Source organism: Chlorocebus sabaeus, chromosome 25, assembly GCF_047675955.1.
Source record: "Chlorocebus sabaeus isolate Y175 chromosome 25, mChlSab1.0.hap1, whole genome shotgun sequence".
NCBI lineage: Eukaryota > Metazoa > Chordata > Mammalia > Primates > Cercopithecidae > Chlorocebus > Chlorocebus sabaeus.
Window position 1 is genome coordinate 50,361,052 of NC_132928.1, and position 14,802 is coordinate 50,375,853.

Sequence of the window (14,802 nt, forward strand, 5' to 3'; positions counted from 1 at the left end):
CTTTAATCCATCTTGAGTAAATTTTTGTATAAGATGTAAGGAAGGGGTCAAGTTTCAGTTTTCTGCATATGGCTAGCCAGTTTTCCTAGCACCACTTATTAAATAGGTAATCATTTCCCCACTGCCTGTTTTTGTCAGGTTGGTCGAAGATCAGATGGTTGTAGATGTGCGGTGTTATTTCTCGGGTCTCTGTTTTATTCCATTGGTCTATATGTCTGTTTTGGTACCAGTACCATGCTGTTTTGGTTACCATCATCTTGTAGCATAGTTTGGAGTCAGGTAGCATGATGCCTCCAGCTTTGTTCTTTTTCTTAGGATTGTCTTAGCTATATGGGCTCTTTTTTGGTTCCATATGAAATTTAAAGTAGTTTTCTCTAATTCTGTGAAGAATGTCAATGCTAATTTGATGGAAATAGCATTGAATCTATAAATTACTTTGGGCAGTATGGCCATTTTCACAATCATGATTTTTCTTATCCATGAGGATGGAATGTTTTTCCATTTGTTTGAGTTCTTTCTTATTTCCTTGAGCAGTGTTTTGTAGTTCTCCTTGAAGAGGTCCTTCACATCCCTTATTGGCTGTATTCCTAGGTATTTTATTTTGTTTTTAGCAGTTATGAATGGAAGTTAATTCATTATTTGGCTCTCTGCTTGTATATTGTATATTGTTGGTGTATAGTAATGCTTGTGATTTTTGCACATTGATTTTGTTTCCTGTGATTTTGCTAAAGTTGCTTATCAGCTTAAGGAGATTTGGGGCTGAGACGATGGGGTTTTCTAAACATAGAATCATGTCATCTGCAAATAGACAATTTGACCTCCACTCTTCCTATTTGAATACTCTTTATTTCTTTATCTTGCCTGATTGCTCTGACCAGAACTTCTAATATTATATTGAAAAGAAGAGGTGAGAGGGCACCCTTGTCTTTTCAAAGGGAATCTTCCAGCTTTTGCCCATTCAGTATGATATTGGCTGTGGGTTTGTCATAAATAGCTCTTATTATTTTGAGATATGTTCTATCAACACCTAGTTTATTGAGAGTTTTTAACATAAAGGGATGTTGAATTTTATGAAAGGCCTTTTCTGCATCTATTGAAATAATCATGTGAGTTTTGTCATTGGGTCTGTTTATGTGATAGATTCCTCTTATTGATTTGTGTATATAGAATCACCCTTGCATCCCAGGGATAAAGTTGACTTGATCATGGTGGATAAGCTTTTTGATGTGCTGCTGGATTCGGTTTGCCAGTATTTTATTGAGGATTTTCGCATCGACATTCATCAGGGATATTGACCTGAAGTTTTCTTTTTTTGTTGTGTCTCTGCCAGGTTTTGGTATCAGGATGATGCTGGCCTCATAAATGAGTTACGGAGGAGTCCCTCCTTTTTAATTGTTTGGAATAGTTTCAGAAAAAATGGTAACAGCTCCTCTTTGTACCTCTGGTAGAATTCGGCCGTGAATCTGTGTGGTCCTTGGCGTTTTTTTGGTTGATAAGTTATTAATTACTAAGCAAATGGAAAGCAAAAAAAAGCAGGGGTTGCAATACTAGTCTCTAACAAAATAGACCTTAAACCAACAAAGATCAAAAAAGACAAAGAAGGGCATAACATAACAGTAAAGGGATCAATTCAGTGAAAGAGTTAACTATCCTAAATATGTATGCACCCAACACAGAAGCACCCAGATTCATAAAACAAATTCTTAGAGACCTACAAAGAGACTTAGACTCCCACAATAGTAGTGGGAGACTTTAACACCCCACTGTCAATATTAGACAGATTGACAAGACAGAAAATTAACAAGGATATTCCGGACTTGAACTCAGCTCTGGATCAAGTAGACCTAGTAGACATCCACAGAACTCTCAACCCCAAATCAACAGAATATACATTCTTCTCAGTGCCACATGGCACTTATTCTAAAATCATCCACATAATCGGAAGTAAAACACTCCTCAGAAAATGCAAAAGAACTGAAATCATAACAAACAGTCTCCCAGACCACAGTGCAATCAAATTAGAACTCAGGATTAAGAAACTCACTCAAAACCATACAACTACACGGAAATTGAACAACCTGCTCCTTAGTGACTCTTGTGTAATAATGAAATTAAGGCAGAAATCAAGAAGTTCTTTGAAACCAAAGAGAACAAAGAGACAACATATCAGAAGCTCTGGGACAAAGCTAAAGCAGTGTTAAGATGGAAATTTATAGCACTAAAGGCCCACATCAGAAAGCTAGAAGGATCTCAAATCAACACCCTAACATCACAATTAGAATAACTGGAGAATCAAGAGCAAACAAATCTAAAACCTAGCAGAAGGCAAGAAATAACTAAGATCAGAGCAGAACTAAGGGACATAGAGACATGAAAAACCCTTCAAAGAATCAATGATTCCAGGAGCTTTTGTGTGTGTGTGTGTGAAAAAATTAACAAAATAGACCACTAGCTAGACTAATAAAGAAGAATCAAATAGACACAATAAAAAATGATAAAGGGGAAATCACCACTGACCCCACAGAAATACAAACTACCATCAGAGAATACTATAAATACCTCTATGCAAATAAACTAGAAAATCTAGAAGAAATGGATAAATTCCCAGACACATCACCCTCCCAAGACGAAACCAGAACAAGTCGAATCCCTGAATAGACCAATAACAAATTCCTGATTTCTTTCATAGCAGCCTAACTTAATTTGACCCAAAAATCTGAAATAGAACTGAGAATATTTAAGCTTTTTTTTTTTTTTTTTTTTTTTTGTGAGACAAAGTCTGGCTCTCTCGCTCAGGCTGGACTGCAGTGGCATGATCTTGGCTCACTGCAACCTCCGCCTCTCGGGTTCACACCATTCTCCTGCCTCAGCCTCTCGAGTAGCTGAGACTACAGGCACCCGCCACCAAGCCCGGCTAATTTTTTGTATTTTTAGTAGAAACGGGGTTTCACCGTGTTCGCCAGGATGGTCTCGATCTCCTGACCTTGTGATCTGCCCACCTCGGCCTCCCAAAGTGCTGGGATTACAGGCGTGAGCCACTGCGCCCGGCCTTAAGCATATTTTTTAAAGTCCCTGAGCACTTGCTTTTTTCCTTGTCGTTCATAAAACTTAACATGGCTTTTTTTTTTTTTTTTTTTGACATGGAGTCTAGCTCTGTTGCCCAGGCTGGAGTGCAGTGTTGCAATCTTGGCTTACTGCAACCTCTGACTCCTTGGTTCAAGTGATTCTCCCGCCTCAGCCTCTGAGTAGCTGGGATTACAGGTGTGAGCCACTGTGCCAGCCCCTAATAGGGCATTTTTAAAGAATGAGATATGGCCAGGCATGGTGGCTCACACCCGTAATCCCAACACTTTGGGAGGCCGAGGTGGGCAGATCACTTCAGGTCAGGAATTCAAGACCATTCTGGCCAACATGGTGAAACCTTGTCTCTACTAAAAATACAAAAATTAACTGGGCGTGGTGGCACATGCCTGTAATCCCAGCTACCTGGGAAGCTGAGGCAGGAGAATCGCTTGAACTCAGGAAGTGGAGGTTGCAGTAAGCCAAGATCACACTGTGCTCCAGCCTAGGTAACAGAGTGAGTGAGACAACGTCTCAAAAAAAAAAAAAAAAGGATGAGATGTGACTCAGTTGTAGGTCAGGAATGCCAAGTTTACAACCAGCACTTTGATTGCCAAGCTCTTTATTAAAAAGTCTTACCTTCTGCCACTGTTTGAAGTCTAAAATAACTGAATCAAATACATTTCCGTTATTAGGGGATAAAATGTCTTTTTCACTGAAAGAAGAAAAAAGAAAAAGAGAAAGTTCTCAGAATAAGGCATAAACAAACAAAATCATCAGTTTATACACTAAAGACTAAACAACTAATATATTTCTCCTCAATAATTTTGAAGCATGTCTTCCAGGTCCAGCCCCTCTCGCCACAGGTATTTATCATTAAATTTGTCAACATAAATTCAGATTCTATTCAGACCTGAGCAATCAAGTTACAGGGCCATGGACCACAAGAGTGTTTTTTTTAAAGGGTGGTCTCTTGAGTCTTGAGAATTAAAAACCAGATCATTATCAGAAGAATTTCTGTTGAATGCAGCTGCCAAAGCAATATATAAATGGAAAGAAAGCCTACACAGTAATTAAGACTCAACATTTAAGCCAGGAATCCCAACTTCTGGTAGGAAACAATTTCCTTTAATGGCTCTAAAGTCTCACAAGGTGAAAGCTATTGATTAATAAGTTTCTGAAGCTAAAGAGACAAGAACTATGGCCACCCATGCACGCCTCCTAGCTAAGAATCAACAAACAACAGAAAAACAAACAGAAAAACTTAGAAATTATCTAGTCCAGGCCTCAACAAACAAAGCATCTTAAATTTAAACACACAAACAAACAAACAAAAACCTTAGAAATCTTCTAGTCCAGGCTGGGCATGGTGGCTCATGCCTGTAATCCCAGCACTTTGGGAGGTCTAGGTGGGTGGATCACCTAAGACTGGGAGTTTGAGACCAGCCTGGCTAACATGGTGAAACCCTGTCTCTACTAAAAATACAAAAATTAGCCGGTGTGGTGGCGCATGCCTGTAATCCCAGCTACTCAGGAGGCTGAGGTGGGAGAATCGCTTGCACCCAGGAGACGGAGGCAGCAATGAGCCGAGATTGTGCCACTGCATTCCAGCTTGGGCGACAGAATGAGACTCAGTATCGAAAAAAAAAGAAAAGATAAAAAAAAAAAAAAGAAATCTAGTCCAGACTGCATCCAAAGTATAGATTCCCACTAACCTTGGCTGTGATTTAGCCAAGGTTAACTACTTTATTAGCAGCTTCTTTCATTGTCAGATTTCTCTAATCATTGCAAAGTATGATATCCAATCAAAACCATCTCCCTATAACTGTCACCCATTGGTTTTACGTCTCTGCATATGATTTGCAGATGGATCCAAATACTCAAGTTTGCCAAAGTAATGAAATAAGTTGACTTAATTTCAAAAAGAAAAGAAAAAGAACTGGACTCAAATGGGGACAGCAGCAGTTAAGCAGGAGGATCAGGATGGACTAGAGAGATATTTAGCACTAGAAACCACAAGACTATTCAAGGTTGTTAGCAGGATTGTGCCTTCACAGGTACTGCTCCCCAAGATCAATGTTAGAGTGATTACAAGGTAAAAGACAGAAGGAGGAACAGAGAGAATTTGACTGAGTTATCAGACATGATATAAGTATAATCAGAAAAACAAGATTCTTGGTGACTCACTTGAAGCTCTCCTGCCATTTGGTAAGTCCTTTCTCAACAATTTTCAATGTCTCCCTTGTAGACTCTTCCATTTCTTCTACCTCTTGTTTAAATTTATTCACTAAGTTTCTCCATTTCTGTGTCAACTTCTGTAACAATGCAAGGTCTTCAGTGTCCTAGATAAAATGCATGGAATCAAATAATATATTCATTTATGTATATAACAAATAGTCATTAACACACACCAGGCCATTATTAATATTCTAATACTAGAGAAATTCATAGAAAATTGATTAAAAAATTGAAAAGTTACACTACTACACAGTTCATTTGGTGAGGAATTTTCCATGGTACATAAAGTATTAAGAGACAAGATTTTTTTTTCCTTTGCAACATGAACCCAATTTTTCCATAGGACTATCACAGGGGCAGTGTGGTGCGCTAGATAGAACAGGAACCAAGAAGCCAAACCAAACCAAATGTGAAGTGTAGCTATTACTGGCTGTGCAACCTTATGTCATCTATTTGGAATTAATTTTTTTATACATAAAGACCCTAATATCTATCTCACAGAATTGCCTTAAGAGTTAAATGAAAAGTGAAATGACTAGTGTAAATGCTTTGACTTGGTAGAAACATACTAAATGCCCTCCTTTTCTATCTAGTGTGCTCACTGAATTTTCCCATAAAATTGATAATGCAACTATTTCAAAAAACATAGCTATTTACTTTTTTTACTTTAAGCATGAATCAATAGGATCATAACTGTATGAATAACCTTGTAGTGTTATTAAACTTAGATAAATTGCTTCAATTAGAAGGCAAATATAGAGAAATAAGAGCCTTTATTCACCTTCCCTTAGATTTTTCTTTCTGTACACAATAAGCACTAATATAAAACGATATTTTTAAAATCAATAAATTTAACAAAGGCATCTTACAGTCTCAACCCTCACCACTTGGCGTCTTTTTTCCCCAGAACTGAAGATAATTGACCTTTACCTTGTTTGACAGCAGTATGATTAAATGCTTAGTGTATTTATTCCAGCCTTTTTCATTAAGGTAAAGTCTTCTAGCCAATATGACTCTATTTCTTTCAATTACCTATAAAAATAATGTACTATAATCAGGAACCTAAAACATTAGCAAACCACTATAATTTATTACAGTGATTTCATATATCAATTTTTCACCGAATCATTAACTCAACTAAAATTTCTTGTTTAAATCATTAACACGAATTACAAATTCACATTTTCCACTGAACTGGAACCAAACTGAGGTATAGCGTATGGCAAAATTTATCCAAAAATTTGATCTCAAGACCCCTTTATACAAAAAATGTTATCTCAAGACTACTTTATACGCTCAAGTGCTTTTATTTATATGGAATGCATCTACTGATATTTACTGTATTGGAAATTAAACTAGATTTAAAACATATATTTGTTAATCACTTAAACTTTAACAAACTTATTACATATTCACATAAATAGCATCTTTATTTTTAAAAACTGTGTTAAATTAGTAAAAAGAGTGCTATTGTTTTACATTTTTACAAATCTAATGTTTGCCTTAGAAGAATAGAGCTGGATTCTCATTTGTTTCTGTATTCAATCTGTTAGAATATACCATATCATGTAGCTGCTAGAAAAATCCACTGCATACTCTTAATAAAAGGATGAGAATGAAAAAGGCAAACGACATTTTAGTATTATAATGAAACTAATTTTGATTTCATGAAGCTCTTAAAAGGGTCTCATGGATGTCCCCCAGGGGGTCCCTGGGTCATACTTTGAGAACCACTAATATAAGAAATCAGCTGCATAGTCATTTAATGAAATACTGTTCTAGACACTGTGGACATAGATATGAACAAAAGAAATAAAGTCCTTATTTTCAGGGAATTGACATTCTAGCTGTCACTTTAGTTAGAAGGGACTCTAGGGATGATCTAACACAAAGCTCATCAATGCAAGGAATTCTACAGAAACCTCTACCAGGGTCCAGCTCTCTACTGTTGAAAAGCTTCTAGTGTGAGGGATCTCACTTTTCTTCTTTTTTCTCCACTGAACATGTCTAGCTCAAATCTGTTTCTTACGTCATGATTGTTTCCTCTGAAAATGTCAATGTGCCCTTAAAAATTCTGCATCAGAATGGAACACTGTATTCTGGATGAGGTCTGACCATTTCAGAGAAAAATGAGACAATGATCTCCTTCTATTCTCTTTACTTCCAATCTTGTAAAAGTCCAGCATTGTTTTGAGAATCATTTCATACAGTTGCCTTACAGCGAATCCACAGTTATTTCAATGTCACAAATCCTTTTTTTTTTTTACATGGATTGTTCTTACATTGGGTCTCCTCCTTTAGGTGGCTGCCCTGAGTTTTATTTGTCTTTTGTCTCTGAAGATGGTATATAATGGAAATTGGGAGTTCAGGTTCTGGAATCAAACTTGCTAGGTTCACCATTTATTAGCTATGCGAGCTTAGGCAAATTCTCTCTCTGAGTCTTCATATGAAAAACGTAGGTAAAGATAGTACTATTTCATGGGATTACTGTAAGAACTATGCTAATTATTCCCTTAGCAAAATATCTGACAAACAGTAATAACTGAATAAATAATTGCTGCTTCTTTTTTAAAAATAATATTAATCATGGTAATTATTAATGTTAATCATATTAATAAGACTAATCTATACATTTATCCCTACTAACATTTCATTTGTCTAGAAAGGTCCATCATTCTCAATTGTTGAGATATTTGAATCTCATAAAGTTTTATAGGCAGGAATTTTGTCTCAATTATTTTTGTTTTACCAACCAGTACATGGCATAATGTCTGACACATAACACATGCTCGAAGTTTATTTTTAAAAATTAATAGATCCTAAAAAATTACCCTTCATAGTTAAAAAATTAATATATATTTATTAAAGTCAAACAATATAGAAATATAAAGTAAAATTCAAAATTCCCACCAGCTCACCCAACCCTAAAATTCAACTAACCAAAGGTAATCTGTCTTACTAGTTTGCTGCTCTCTTAGTGAAGATTTTGTGTGTGTGCATATATAAACTATACATAGTTGTTTGTTTGTTTGTTTGTTTTTGAGACTGATTCTCACTCTGCCACCGAGGCTGGAGTGCAATGGTGTGATTTCAGCTCACTGCAACCTCCGCCTCCCGGGTTCAAGTGATTCTCCTGCCTCAGCCTCCTGAGTAGCTGGGATTACAGGCATGGGCCACCATGCTGGCTAATTTTTGTATTTTTTTTTTTTAGTAGAGATGGGGTTTCACCATGTAGGCCAGGCTGGTCTCAAACTCCTGACATCAGGTCATCTGCCTGCCTCAGCCTCCCAAAGTGCTGAGATTACAGGCTTGAGCCACTGCGCTCCGCCACATAGTTTTTTTTATATACTCGTGATAGTTTTTATTAAATATTCTCCTATCCTTTTATATTATTCTAAAACTTGCTGTTTCTTTTACATATCATAGCCATCTTTGTACATACATATATATATCTACAACATTCTTTTAAATGGCTCCTTAGTATTCTACTGTTTGAATAACTGTAATTTCCCTTATGATGGATATTTAGATTATTTCAATATTTTTGTAATCACAAGCAATGTTGAAATGAATTTCCATATTCTTATTCACTTGTACTAGTATTTCTTAGGAATGGAATGACTTCTTGCCTGTGTGATTGGTTAGTCAAAGATGTACAAATTTAAAATACTGTTAGCCTCTATAAAAATTTCTAAAATGGCCGGGTGCGGTGGCTCAAGCCTGTAATCCCAGCACTTTGGGAGGCCGAGACGGGCGGATCACGAGGTCAGGAGATCGAGACCAACTGGCTAACACGGTGAAACCCTGTCTCTACTAAAAAAAAAAAAAATACAAAAAAAATTAGCTGGGCGTGGTGGTGGGCACTTGTAGTCCCAGTCACTTAGGAGGCTGAGGCAGGAGAATGGCATAAACCCGGGAGGCAGAGGTTGCAGTGAGCTGAGATCCGGCCATTGCACTCCAGCCCGGGCAACAGAGCAAGACTCCGTCTCAAAAAAACAAAAAAAACAAAACAAAAAAAATTTCTAAAATGGTTATATCAATATACATGCCCATCAATAGTACATGCAAATGTTCATGTTTATCATCTGTTTATGTTTGCCAATCTGGTAAGCTAAAAATGTTATCTAATTATTCTGTATATTCCATCCTATTGATGATTGGTGAGGTTGAACATATTTTCATATATTTATTAGCTATTTGAATTTCTTACTCTGAATTATCTGTTTATAGTCTGTGCCCATTGTTTTGCTGGATTATTTTACCTTTAAAATTTATTTATTCGACCACTTTAATAATATTAACTGTACAAACATTTTCTCCCAGTTTGTTATTTGCTTTTATTTCTAGTGATTGTCACTGCATGGAAGCTTCAATTTTAAGGTTTCACATCATACTTACAAAAAGCTTTGGCCGGGCACAGTGGCTCACTCCTACAATCCCAGCACTTTGGGAGGCCGAGGCAGGCAGATCACAAGGTCAGGAGTTTGAGATCAGCCTGACCAACATGGTGAAACCCCGTCTCTACTAAAAATACAAAAATTAGCTGGGCATGGTGGCGTGTGCCTGTAATCCCAGCTACTCGAGAGGCTGTGGCAGGAGAATCACTTGAACCCGGGAGGTAGAGCTTGTAGTGAGCCAAGATTGTGCCACTGCATTCCAGCCTGGGCAACAGAGCGAGACTCTGTCTCAAAAAAAAAAAAAAAAAAAAAAGGAGCTTCCACGTTTTTCTCTTTACACACACACATACACACACACACACGTATTTGAGACAGGGTCTCACTCTGTCTCACCTAGGCTGGAGTGCAGTGGTGTGATCTCAGCTCACCGTAGCCTCAACCTCCCAGGCTCAAGAAATCCTCCCACCTCAGCCTCTGGAATAGTTGGGACTACAGGTGTGCACCAACATGCCCAGCTAATGTTTTTCTTTTTGTTTTTTTTTTTAAGAAAAAATGATTGGTGCTTCCAGTTCCAAAATAGTGGCATAAAAGCAAGCTGGCTTCAACCACTCCACCAAAAAAAAAAAAAAAACTGAAACAAATATACAGCACCAAGATTATCACCAGCAATATTCCAGAACTCAAATATGAAGATGAGACTGTTGCTGGGGCCACAGAGAGGTATAAAAAACTCTGAGCAGAGAGTGAAAGAACTGGACTTCCATATCTGCAATGTCCCTCCCTGCTTCTGCCCAGCACAGCACAAAGCACATGGAAAATTTTCCCCAAATTCATGGTTTTTACACTGGAAAAAGTGAGATAAAGATGGACAACAAGCTTCCCCATCATGTTGATTCCTTGGCAGGAGACTCCATCATGTTGATTCCTTGGCAGGAAACCATCACAAGTGCCTGAAGAGATAAATATGCCCGAGGACAGGCAGAGACAAAGGGTAGAGGAAGGACTACCATCCCCAGGCCTGGGAACTTCGCTCTGCAACGCAGCCAAAGGAGACTCCATGTGAGAGAGGCTTATCAGCAGCACCATGCTGTGCAAGGTTCACTCCGCAGATTCCCTGGGCACTAGTCCCTAGCCATCCTTCTCACACTGCAGGGATATTGCCTTTGGAAACTCCCCTACATGGGAAGGGTAGCACTTTAATCCTTCACTAGAGTTGAGGTGAACCTGGGTTTAAGGCACCATGGAGTGCTGAAAAGGAGGCAGCAACCTTCAGATCTGCTAAGCAAAAGTAGCCAATACAACATAAAACAAGTCAGACAGAGAAGACTAGAATAACTAACTAACCCTTCAATGCAAAGTAATAGACACACATTCATAAGAAACAAGAGCAGACGGGGAACCATGATCTCCTGAAATGGACAAAGCAAGGAACAAGTCAGTGACTCTAACACGTGAGCTCTCTGATAAAGAATTCAAAACTACGGTTTTAAGAAAACTGAGTGATCTCCACGATAACCCAGAAAAGCAATTCAGAAATTTATCAGAGAAATGTAACAAAGAGATTGAAATAATAAAAAAATAAAACTACTGGAACTGAGAAATACATTTGCTGAACTGAAAAATTCATCAGTGGTTCTGAACAGCAGACTGCATCAAGAAGAGAAAAGAATCAGTGAACCCAAATACAGGCTACTTGTACACAATCAGAGGAGAAAAAAGAATAAAAAGAAACAAGAATCGGCCAGGCATAGTGGCTCATGCCTATAATCCTCTTGGTTCCCTGACCAGGAAGCAAGGTGATTAATGGACAGTTGAGGCAGCTCCTTAGGTGGCTTTAGCCTGCCCTGTGGAACATCCCCATGGGGGATTCCAACTAGCCAGAGCGACACAGGTCCTGAGAGCACTCCCAGGTAGGCACTTGCCCTGGTGGGATGCCTCACCAGAGCCGTGTGTGGCAGGCTCTCATGGAGGATCAATGCAGTGGCTGAACACAGGGAAGGAACTGGCACTTGGAGTCTGGACATCTAAAACTTGGTAAGACTAGTCTTGGGAACTTGCCCGCTCCATTTGAGTGGAAGCATGGCCTGATCACCGGTGGCATGCCTTTATCAGCACTTTAGTTTAGTTTTGGTTTTGACTTGGTTTGAATTGCTTGACAGGACTGGTCTTGGTAACTTGCCTACTCCATCTGAGTGGAAGCGTGGCCTGATCACCCACCGTGTGCCTGTACTGGCACTTTGGTTTTTGTTTTTGACTTGACTTGGATTGCTTGAAACTTTGGTTTTGGTTTTGACCGGGCTTGGATCTCTTGATACTCTGATTTTAGTTTTGATTCTGGTTTGGCGTAAACTGTAAAAGTGTGTGTGTGCCCTTTTTACCCGTTCTTTGTTTTGTAGTGTGCGTGTGGTGTGAGCATGGTGTTTTGTCTCCAGGAGACATGGGTCAGGCACAAAGTAAGCCCACCCCACTAGGAACTACGTTGAAAAATTTCAAGAAAGGATTTAAGGGAGATTATGGTGCTACTATGGCACCAGGAAAACTTAGAACTTTGTGTGAAATAGACTGGCCAGCATTAGAGGTGTGTTGGCCATCAGAAGGAAGCCTAGACAGGTCCCTTGTTTCAAAAGTATGGCAGAAGGTAACCTGTAAGCCAAGGTACCCAGACTAGTTTCCGTACATAGACAGTTACAGCTGGTTTTAGACCCCCTCCCTCCCCCGCAACAGTAGTTAAGAGAACAGCAGCATAAGTGGCTGGCAGAGGCAAGGAAAGACCAGCAGAGAGAAAGAAAGGAAAGAGACAGAGAGAAAAAGAGGCAAAGAGAGAGAGGAAAAGACAGAGAGGAAGAGACAGAGAGACAAAGAAGGAGTCAAGAAAAGAGAGAGACAGAGAAAGAGACAGGCAGAAAGAGAGGAAGGGACAGAGGCAAAAGGAAAGTTAGAGAGAGAGAGAAAAAGAGAGAGAAAGTCAAAGAGAGAAAGAAAAAGAGAAAGAGAAATATACTAGTTAAGAAAAAAACAGTATACCCTATTCCTTTAAAAGCCAAGGTAAATTTAAAACCTATAATTGATAATTAAAGGTATTCTCAGTAACCCTGTAACACTCTAACACCACTTTCTTGTCAGTGTAAACAAGGGCATATCCCAAAAGCACTGAGGCCTTCCTATCAAAAATCCTTAACCTAGTAACCTGCGGATGACCCAGATGCATTCAATCTGTACCGGCAGCTGCTTTGCTAACAGAAGAAAAAAAAAAAAAGTCCATCTATACCAATTCTAAGTTAATTTAGACTAAACAAGGTCTTAATAATAGCAAAGGATAATTGAAATCCCAAACTTACAAGGTTTTCCACAAAAGTAAAGTTGCTAAAAGTTAACAGTGTAACATGTATTATAGTAACTTCTAATCTTGTGGCCTTAGACAGTCTAGTCCACAGACATAAAGAAAGTTTGCTTTAAAAAAAAAAAGAATGGTTACCTTCCAAAAAAAAAAAGGAAGAAAAGAAAAGAAAGGGGGAGGCAGAATTTATGTAAAAAGAGTGTTATATAGTAAATTCTTGTCCTGAAATAAATTAACTGGTTGTTTAAAGAAAGAAATGTTTGTAATAAGTCAGAAAGTTGAGACATGTTGAAGAATTGTCTGTGAAAGTTGTAAAAGAAAAAATGTTATAAAAAATTTTTTTATGTAAAAAATGTTGTATAATTTAAAAGTAATAAGGCCTCTTGAGTACAATTGAAACAGTTTATGTGCAAGGTGTATAAGAAAAGTAAAATATACCTTTGGTAAAAGGATTATAAGGAGGCATAAGAATATGGATTTTTACCTACATTAAAAGGTTTAAAAAATTATTGTTTTTAAAGTTTAAGCAAGTTTTAAAACGTTAATTATAAAGAAAATTCTGTGTGAAAACATATTAGCTAAAGTTAAAAAGGTATCATCCAGTTTTTCTGTGAACTGGACATTAAAGTAAAACGCAATAGGTTTTTCTTAAAGCGCCAACCTGCTCTTTAACAAAAATTTATAATTTTAAAGGTTAAAAAGAGTCTATAAACTCTTACCTTATGGTCAAACATTAAAAATTAGATAAATATGTCTACAAGGTTTTATTAAAATTAAGTTTAACATTAATAACACACTAATATAAAGGTAAAATCAAGTATAAAAATCATATAAAAAGCATTGTTAAATGTAAAATGGTATTTGGCTTTCTTTGGTTTAAAAACTAATAAAAATAGTTGCTAAAAGAAACATTCATTTTACTAGAAGATCATAAAAATTAAAAACTTAAACTTTGGCAATTAAGACAGCATACCAAGATGCAAATGTCTGGTTGAAATGGATCAAATATTCCATCTGCACGTTAAACAAAAGCAATTGTTATGCTTGTGCACTTGGCAGGCCAGAGGCCCAGATTGTCCCCCTTCCACTAAGGTGGTCCTCCAGTCGACCACGCATGGGCTGCATAGTAACTCTTTTCCAGGATTCTATAGTCTTGAGTAATAAGTCATGCCAAGCTCTCTCTGCTATATCCCAAAGGTCGGCACCCTGCAGGTCAGCCCCCAAGGGCCATCCAGCCTCCATCTCCCAACACTAAGTTCACTTTGTGTCTCTCACAACAGGGAGGAAACTTAGCATTCCTTGGAGACCTGAAGGGATGCAATGAGCCTAAGAATTTTCAAGAACTTATCAATTGGAGTCAGCCCTTGTTCATCCCCAAGTGGATGTGTGGTGGTATTGTGGTGGACCATTACTGGGCACTCTGCCGAATAACTGCAGTGGCACTTATACTTTAGTCCAATTAGCTATCCCTTTCACCCTGGCATTTCATCAACCAGAGGGAGGAAAAATAAGACATCATAAAGTGACAGAAGCCCCTTATAGGTCTTTCAACTCTCACACCTATTTAGATGCAACTGGAGCCCCGCAAGGAATACCAGATCAATTTAAAGCTTGAAATCAAATAGTTACAGGATTTAAGTCAATATTTTGGTAGATGTCAGTCAGTAAAAATACAAATTAGATAAACTACATCTACTACAACCAACAGCAACAAGCTTTTCATGAGTTAAAAGAAAAACTCAGGTTGGCCCCAGTCCTGGGGCTACCTGA

General features: G+C 38.0%; 1 protein-coding gene across 3 annotated transcripts in view; it reads right to left on the reverse strand.

Moving 5' to 3' along the window:
- The window catches only part of AXDND1 (axonemal dynein light chain domain containing 1), a 187,323-nt gene that overhangs the window by 118,216 nt on the left and 54,305 nt on the right, over positions 1–14,802 (reverse strand). For all 3 annotated transcript variants that reach the window (XM_073011737.1, XM_073011736.1, XM_037985895.2), the window contains exons 13-15: positions 6,229–6,330; positions 5,248–5,402; positions 3,700–3,775 (exon numbers count right to left, since the gene is read on the reverse strand). In XM_073011737.1, the coding sequence (XP_072867838.1) occupies positions 3,700–3,775; positions 5,248–5,402; positions 6,229–6,330 (333 nt within the window). The remainder of the gene's footprint in view (positions 1–3,699; positions 3,776–5,247; positions 5,403–6,228; positions 6,331–14,802) is intronic.